The 9,307-nt window shown below is 34.6% G+C and overlaps 1 protein-coding gene across 1 annotated transcript; it reads right to left on the bottom strand.

The window, feature by feature from the left end:
• Window positions 1-3,003: 3,003 nt before the first annotated feature.
• On the bottom strand, window positions 3,004-8,724 carry LOC117925827 (COP9 signalosome complex subunit 8). The gene is made up of 5 exons (XM_034844929.1): window positions 8,523-8,724; window positions 8,357-8,436; window positions 8,106-8,287; window positions 3,666-3,773; window positions 3,004-3,389 (listed from the first exon to the last, which is right to left on the bottom strand). Exons 1-5 carry the CDS (start codon window positions 8,604-8,606, stop codon window positions 3,250-3,252), a joined length of 594 nt encoding a protein of 197 aa, XP_034700820.1. The 5' UTR covers window positions 8,607-8,724; the 3' UTR covers window positions 3,004-3,249.
• Between the last annotated feature and the right edge of the window lie 583 nt (window positions 8,725-9,307).

Here is a 9,307-nt window from a genome sequence, read left to right as displayed (position 1 = left end):
ATATTTCCTCTTGAAACATAGATGATCCAACCCTTAAGAAATGTTTCTTTCTTGTAGACCCATCATAGTGGGTTCTTACATGCTGTTTGGAATGTGAGGAACCTGAAAGGGTGCTGATTGTATGAAGTTTACTTGAATAAGGTCAAATACCCTAAACCATATTGTATAAGTATGCTGAAGAATTGATGACTTTATTATTTATTTAGCGGGAGCTCCATAACAAATTACGTTGTGACATCCTCTTCAAGGTTGATTTTTCCTTGATGATCCAATTTCACTATATCATTCTTTAAAACAAAGCATTGTTAAACAAAATGGCTAATGAGTTGATGGTACATGTAGTATTTTGGGTCATCTAAGCAATTAGCCTTAGGGCTCTTTATCTTTGGCTTGAGGAGATCTTCAAGCATTCTAGAGACATTAAAGTTGAATAATGGTTATTTCTTCTCCTACATTTCCTTTAAAGTAAAAAACTTCCTTTGACCTTAACCTTATGGGTTCTAGTCTTTTCGTCTTACCCTTTCTCAATCTTTACGGGAGTTTGGTTAGAGCTATGTTTGTAATTGTAGCCCCTTTATTGCTAGTTTTAAATGAATTCTTGCCCCCCTTTATGAGCATTGCAATTCTCCTTACCTTTCCTTAGATCTTGGAGAAGTGGATCCATGCTCTCGTTAGTGGCAATATTAAACTCCATGTCATGAGTGCATATTGCCAAACCTTCAAAAGTTCTTGGTTTTATTCCATGAAGAATATGGCTTAAACCCCAATGCATTCTATGCACATTTCTATGACAAAAGTTTTAGTTAACTTACCCTTATAATCAAGGCTTAAGTTTCTCCATCTATTGAGGTAATCGATTATAGATTCACCCTTCCATTGGCAGGTGTAGGTGACTTAAGTCATAGTAGTACTACATCTAATATTATAAAAGCAATTAAGAAATTCTCATTCAAATTGTTCCTAACTATCTATTAAGCTAAGTGGAAGATTAGTGTACCAATTGAAGACATTTCCTTTAAGTGAATAGACAAATTGCTATATTAGAACTCTATTATACTTGCATTGTTGCAAGTTTCTACAAAGTAGGAGACATGCTATCTCGGGTTACCCTTTCCATCAAATTGTTGGAATTTTGGAGGTTGAAAACCTAGAGACAATTTCTATTGTTGAATTCTCTATGTATAAGAAGATACATTACAACCTTCATCTTGACTCTTAAGATCTTTGAGGATGAATCCTTTAGTTAATTGATAGGGATCAACCCATTTGAAAAATCCGGAAGATTTTTAATGGGTTTTTGTTCTCTCAAACCCTTGACTCATTGATAAGGATTCACTTTTGACAAGAATCCCATAAATGAATCAACAACAATTTGGCTTGATTTTTCCATACTTTTGATCTTATCCATGAAAGAGCAATTTAGGCTTCTTTTTTGTTAATGGTCTTGGTGAGGACTTTCAATCGTTTAGCCATTTTAGAAGTTTGCTCTTCTAATTGGATTGAATTTGTCATCATGACTAGGTTGTGTTATTTTTCAAATGGAGATGGTGTGGATCTGCCCCTCATTTTCCTTCTGAGTAAAGGAGACTTTAAATTTGTCAGTTAAGATATGGTTAGGTGTGATTCCACTTATTCAACCATGTTGCTTTCCTTTGCCCTAGAAAAGACTAAGGAGATTACTATATTTTTGGAAAACTACAATTGTCTTACGACTTTCTCTTTATTCTGAGTCATGAGATTGAAACTTGTTCATGACCTAATAATTTTGGTAGGATCAAACTTGGTGGATTTGATTTCTTGTTAACCATTTTTTTTTTTTTTTTTTTGGACTTCATATGTTATAATGTAAATTTCTTATAAAAAAAAAAAAGATATGAGAGGTGGAGATGGTCCCACCAAGTGTATCAAAAATTTGTAAACATAAATTTTTTAAAATTAAAAAATTGTGGACAAAATCGATTTATGAAATTAGGAAACTATTCCTAATTCGTTCTTTGATTCTTACATAAAGGCAAAAAATCTCTCTAAGCATATTAATGCTTAACTATGGATGAAAGACATCTCCTAAAAGAAAAATTCTACAAATCTCATAACAATTTATGAAAGTCTTTTGAGAAATCTTCTAGTTTTCATACAAAATCTTTAGGGCTATGTTTGATTTCCATAAAATTTGAAAGAAAATGCAAGGAAAAAAAAAATACAAAGGAAAAGTAAAAGAAAAGAAAAAGTGAAGAAAAAAAAATAGATTAAAAGTAAATAAATTATTATTATTTTTTTTTTACTTCAAACTCATTTTATTTATTTTAACTCATCAATATAAAATTAAATAATTTAAAAATATATAATTTTTTAATTAGTTTTAGTTATATTTAATTTTCTTTTATATTTTTCATAGAACAATCAAATATGAAAAAATCATTTTCCTTTACATTTTTTTCATTTCTTAATATTTTCTGAAAACAAACATAACCTAAACCTTCTTGTTCCCTCTAAGTTTTCTTCAATTTTCTAAGTATGTCTTCCCAAAGAAGAGGGTAACGTTGGAATTTTGTTTTGACATTTTAATAATATCTCTTGGTGCAATCATATTATTCTTTTAATTATCAAAATTAATTAATTTACTATTATCATTTTCAATTTATCCATAAACTCTTTATTTTTTCGTGAGACCCATGTGACACGTGGAGATGCAGATAAGATGTAAAACAACCTAACATGTCATATGTCATGTGATGTGTCATCTTCACATATGATAACATTTTACTTATATGTATTAATTTATGATTACTCATTTATTAACACGTGACAGTGACAATTAATGATTAGACTAAATTACCCCTCTAGAAACATTTCTCATCCGTTTTAACTTATTTAAGGGCCATTTTTATATTCCTCGTGGAGAGGAGAGGAGAGCAAGCAATCTAGCACCCGCCCTCGGCCCGGATTTGGATCATAACAATCACAACTTCTTTACCTACAGCTACTGTATTTGCAGGTAGACACTTTAGTAAGAAAATCAAAGCAGCTTCTAAGTAGTAGAAAACGATATCTGTAATATCTAAAACCAGAAAGCCATCAATTAAAGAAAAAAAAAATTACTTGACAGGCGAAAAATGTAAGATGGAAGACCACGACCTTGGCTCTACTGCACATTCAAGGTTCAATCAACTTCAATGAACTTGCTCTTTTACCCGAAATATATAGGTAGGGAACCCAATTTAAAAAGGGTACACATTCTTCACAACTTGATCAATGCTCAAGATGGAAGACATATTCTGTTAAGCGCTGCAATTTACTGGGATCTAGTTTCTGCTCCGTGACAATAGGCTGCTTCTTCACAGTTAGCATTCGCGAGGCCGAATCCACTGTCCAACCTTGCTCTACCACATCTGCAAATGACCAAAAAACTCAGTAGATGGGTTAACAAGATCACTTTGTACCATGTAACAAAAAAAATGAATAAGGAAAAAGAAGTAATTCAGAGAAGTTTTTCTTTGCATAGAACGGCTTTCTAAACCCATATTCACCTTTTCCAAAGCATACAGCCAAGCAATAAAACTTTGATTCAGATAGTATTTAAATGGCATGCCTAGTTCAGATGAAAAGGAAAAGCATTTCTGACCTAACTATGGGTTCCTAGACTATAAGGATGAACAGAAGCTTACAGTTTGTCACATCATCCTCACTCATTCCCAGAAAAAGAGCTGTGTCTTGAATGCTTATTGTAGAATAGGCAGATAGCAGCAGTTGAAACATCTTCTTGGTGTAAAGTTCTGCCAAAAAGAATTCAAAAGACAATTAATAGTGATCTGAAGCACCATGGAGCCCAATATTTTCATCAAGTGTAAATCTGTCAATGGTTGCAAGTAAATTCGGGGAGCAACCAGACTGCAAAAGTACACCCAGCACAATCAAACAGAGCTTCAAATACAAATAAATTTACATCAAAATTCTACATAAGCTAGCCACATGTCCTTTTAGTTCATGACATCATTTACCTGGATGTGGGTCGGTTGCACATACAAATATCAGAAAGTGAAATGCCTTTCCCGAAAAGAAAGTCTTTGGAATAGCCACCAAGCATCTAGATTTAAAGGATTTCTCCATCAAAGCACTCTCTCTGTTTTCTCCTAGCTGGTTTTGTATTCCAATTGAGTTCAGTATCCACTAATCAGTCCTCATGAATTTAAAATTCTCCCAAGCATTTCTTCTTTCCTCTTTTTTGACTGAAATGAGACTATTGAGCATGTGAAATCAAAATCAGGACATGGATTTTGGAAGCCTAACACCAGACTTGCGCTTGCATACACTCTAAACCCAGTGAACCCACGACAAAACTTATTAATCTAAACCAAAACCTTACAAAAGCACAATTCATTAAAACTGTTAAATATTGAGGTTTAAATATCTTATCAAATATGTATAAAAATATATATCCAGTATTTTTTTTTTTTTTTTTTGTATAAAAGCCCATAACGACCCTAAACCCATTAAAACCATTTAAATACTGGAGGCTTAATCCTCACTAGCCTCAAGACTGTAAGCCTCAATTACTTTATACTGAGGGTATATCCTCATGGCCAATTTGCATAGCCTAGCTTGAGGCAAGGCCTAAGGCATAAACCTCAATAGCCTTTTAAAACACTAGTAAGAACATCCAAAGATGCTAAAGTGAAGGCAAAAGGCCCTAATAGAAAAGGCCTTGGGCTAGCACCAACAAATCAATGAAATCTAGAAAAGACAAGCTTCCCTCCCCTGAGAAAGCACAAAAACAAAAGGCTTAGGGCAAAGGTCTTCCAATTTTACTTCGATAGCTCCATACCTTTGATTTCAAAATGCATGACTATATGTTGTATTTTGTGTGTATCTGAAGCTAAGTAATTATCTTATGCATGCACTTCCTAAGAGATGGGTTAGTTAAATATTTTCCAACAAACAATCGCCTGGCGGCTCTGTTAGAAAAAGTATCTTGATGCCTAATGATTTGAAACAACACTTGCATAACTCATAAGACTCACTAGGTGACTAGGCACTGCACAGAATATAAAACAGATTTTTAACTCCTAAGACATGAAGAAAAGATGATGCAATCCTTCGAAGCACATAAGGTTAGGACAAATAATATGCGGAAGACTAAATAGAAAAAAATATATATTTTGAAGTGTAATGAGAAGAAACAAATATGGGGAAGTGGAAGCAAATAATAATCTCATTAGTTTGAGGTAACATATTGAAAGAAGGAAATTCACTAAGCTCTCACACAAAAATTTTCTCCCACTGAATAGGTAGATTGATCCCTAATCAACAAGATGATGCTAATAGCAATACTAGAGAAGGCCCTACATGTCCAGAATTGCTATTGGCATCATCTTGTGGAATGGGGATCATAGATCTACCTCTCTTTATCTTTAAAATGCAGGCATTCCTCTCAAACCAAATAAACCAGATGGTGGCTAGCACAGCATATCACAAGACTCTTCCCCTGTGACTCCTCTTAAAATCCTAAAAGGAGGAATAATCCTTAGGCCCATCCACATAGCCCTAACATAGGATAACAATTGATCAATGAAGAAAATGGCTAGTCCATTGTCTCTCCACACCCCACACACAAGATGCATTTCTTAGGGCTAGAAGTTCTAGAGGGTCTTACAATCTGAATCAAGTAAATTAGTATTCACCTTTTTGTTGACCATTAACGAAGCAAAGGCTACAAGAATCTAAATCTCAAAAGATTGCCAACAATAAATTGAATATCACAAATTAAATCTCGTATCCCCAGCAGATGGTGCTCCAAGAAGCAACTTTAACAAGAAGTTTGAAGATGGGATGGTAACAGTGCATCATGACATCTTGTTTTTTTTTTTTTTTTCGGAAAAAAGAGATTATGTATATATAAATAAAAGCGCATGCAAGAAGGTGCAACAAAGTACATAAGATGTAACATTTGTCACTAAAAGAAGTAGGCAAACAAAAGAAAGAGAGAAGAAACAAAAAACAGACCCCCTCTCCTTAATTTGACCTAATTCAATCTACAAAGTCTATCATGTTCACAAAATGATTATCTACATGTGATTTGACCCATCCTAAAAAGTGCTCATAAAAGAGAGTTTACTTGCTTGTTCTGAAAGTTCCAAATCTTCAAAGGCTCTTCTAATTCCTTTCCTTCCACAATATCCAAAACAAACACAATAGAGCAACCCTCCAAGCCCTTTTCAATTTCTTGCTCACGAAAGTTCCATGCCAGCTTAGCAAAGTTCCTTTTACAATTAAATGCATCAGCCAAACTACACCAAACAAAGAGAAAATCAAGTACCATAAGATACTTTAGGACTATGAAGGAGCAAGTGATCAAGCAATTCCTCCTTTAAACACATACAGCATCTATTCAGCATAATCCTTCTCCTCTTTTAAGCTAATTGGTTGTTAAAATTCTACCTCATGAACATAGTTTTAAAAGGTAAGTCCAAGGTTCAACCACTCCCTAGTTATAGTGTCTCGCATGCCAAGGCATGTGCCTTGTTGGAGAAGCGTGCCTTATCTACTTTACTTTTCCTTTTTAAACACTCTTATTCTTAAATTTCTAGTAGTATATTCAAATTTATATAATTTCATTATTTTTTGTTGATTATTTCTTTCAAATATTTAGAATCTTAATTTTTTATTAATTGAATTCAATTTTGAATATATTTTATAAAATTGACAAGTATCCTATGTCATATTTCACTTCGCTTAGACTTGTGTTTTGCATTGCACCTTGCGAAGATGTAGGAGACTTTTGCACCTTATGCCTTTTAAAACCATGTCCATGAAGTGTCCCAAATAAAAAACCCCACCGTCAAGGGTGGGACCTAGAATTTGACGGAGAAATTGCTACTTTTGGCTTCCTTCCACAATAAACTATCATTCTCCTCTCTCCTAACTATGCACACATGGAGTTTCTGTAGAAAGGCAATCACTCCTTCAAGCTCCCAATAATGAAACTAGGTTCCACCAACCTCTTTCCCTAGACTAGTTCCAAACTTCCGTTATTCATGCATCTTTAGTGAAGACTGTAGAGAACAAAGACAAAAAAAAATTCTTCCAAAGATGAATCATCACACCATCTATCTTTTCAAAATTTTACCCTTCTTTTGTTAGCAATGTGAGGCAAAATCTAACCTTGATGTTGTCCCACACAATTCTAGTTGCCTTCCACATACCCACCCCATGATCATTTCTCACTCCGCTTGACCACCAACCCCCATCTTTTTCCCCAAACTTAAGAATAATAACTCACTTCTAAAAAGGATTCCCTTTGGTTGTGAATCTCTAACACCACTTGCCAAGAAGAGCCTTACTTAGGATGGAGAGATTTCTAATTCCAAAAGCCTGTACATTTTGTTCAAACAAGTTATAGACCAATTAACAAGATGAGGTTTTTTTACAAGATTGCCTTGCCCCAAAGAATGCTTCTGTTGATTTGTTCCAACTTAAGATTCACCTTTCATGAGATAATGAACAAGGACATAAAATAGATTAGGAGACTAGAAAGAGTGCTTCTAATCAAAGCAAGTCTCCCTCCTTTGGAAAGATATTGCCTTTTCCACATAGCAAGTCTCTTTTAAAATCTCTCTTCCACCAAGTCCCAAATCCTTGTTGATTTGAGCAGAGCTCCTAGTGGGAGGCCTAAAAATATGAAGGTAGATGGCCCACCCCAGAACCTATAAAGCTAACACTTTCAATCATTGACACCCCCAACAAGAATGGGCTCACTCTTCTCCAAATTATTTTGAGCCTGGATAATGCCTTAAAACAACATGAATGCCCAACTCAAATATTCCAATTACTCTTAGCTAGTGTCATAGAACACAAGGTTATTGTCACTTGTTAAAGTGAGTCATTTCAAACCCTTCGTCAGGTTCCTTCAAATTTGAATTCCATGATGAAATGCCCTTCCTTCACCTTCACAAAATCCACTAAGGGCCTCCATTGTCAAAATAAATAAATAAGGAGACAGAGGTCTCCTTGTTAAGGAGTACTGCATATCAAAATTATTATTTAAAAAGAAAATACAAAACCGATCTAGACAGGGCACTAAAACAATGCTCCCATATGGAAAATCTTGCCTGAAAATGCAGCCACAATACACTGTGCTTCTTGGCTCCACTCAAAGCCTCGAATAGCCTCATGCACAGCCGCATAGTCCCGCGTCCAAAGCCTCTGGCCAATTTTCCAAGCAGCACCTACCTCCGGTTGCCGCTCTTTGATAGCCGGAGGTATCGATTTCCACAGAAACCGAGCACTATTACTGCAAAACCACCACCACAACCAATCACTCCACAAACCGAAAACCCTAAATTAGAAATAAATAACTCACATATCGTCAACATAAATGTGGCCCAGAAGATGAATCGTGTAGGGCCACTCGTCTTCAAAAGCAATGCCTTGAGTTGAAACCTAGAGAGAGATTAGAGAACTGAATTAGGGTTTTACAAAAAAGAAGAAACTGTGAGAAAATTCTAAGGCACAGAGAGAGGATTTGCCTGAAGCATGAGATCGTCGCAGATGTCTGCGATTTTGCCGTAGGATTTGGAGGTCATGGCGTCTTTGATCGGAGTAAAATCCATGGCCTCTGTAATTCTCAGACGTCTCTGCTGATTTTCTCACTATTTTCTTTATACTCAGTCCCTTTTTTGGGCCTTGGGAAAATGGGCTATAGGCAGATTTTTAATCAATGATCAAATGAAGTGTTTTAGGCTTTCTTGTGTTGAATTCAGTGGGGGTATATTTTCTCCTTTTTAGGGTTTATTAGGGTTTAATAGTCACAAGAGAAATGGATAAAATAAGAATTACATCAATATCCTATATTTTAAGATCTTTTATTTTAAAAATAAAAATATAGACAAAGTATTTCACATATTTTTATATTTGAATACTATAGACTCGATTCATGGTGGATGAATATACATGAACCAATCTTGTGTAAATAATCATAAAAAAAAAGTAAGTTGATTTGTTCAAGTAATTCATTGATGAACCTATAATAAGCAAAATACAAAGAACTAAGAAGCCTAAAGCGCACATTGTCCCAAATCTCGATTCCTTAGGGAAAAAAAAAAAAGAAAAAAAAAACCCTAATCTAGCATGGTACACCTAACTATGATCAAAGTTGAAATAGTTAACTACCAATATAACTATTCAACCATAGTTATAATCACCAAACTAGAGTTATAACTATCAATAGTTGTAACTATTTGATCATGGTTCCTCCTAATCATAATTAGAACAATTTAACCTTAGTTTAACCATAAGTAAGGAGCTGAATACT

This window comes from Vitis riparia, chromosome 12, assembly GCF_004353265.1.
Source record: "Vitis riparia cultivar Riparia Gloire de Montpellier isolate 1030 chromosome 12, EGFV_Vit.rip_1.0, whole genome shotgun sequence".
Classification (NCBI taxonomy): domain Eukaryota; kingdom Viridiplantae; phylum Streptophyta; class Magnoliopsida; order Vitales; family Vitaceae; genus Vitis; species Vitis riparia.
This window is presented reverse-complemented; position numbering and strand designations above follow the sequence as displayed.

What these genes read in the sequence shown, in the direction of transcription:
- LOC117925827 (XM_034844929.1), bottom strand. Translation starts at nt 8,606, where the DNA reads ATGGATTTTACTCCGATCAAAGACGCCATGACCTCCAAATCCTACGGC. An exon ending in CACATTTATGTTGACGATAT is followed by an intron (nt 8,288 to 8,356) that starts GTGAGTTATTTA and finishes GTGGTTTTGCAG; the next exon opens with TAATAGTGCTCGGTTTCTGT. An exon ending in TGAGGATGATGTGACAAACT is followed by an intron (nt 3,390 to 3,665) that starts GTAAGCTTCTGT and finishes GGTCATTTGCAG; the next exon opens with ATGTGGTAGAGCAAGGTTGG.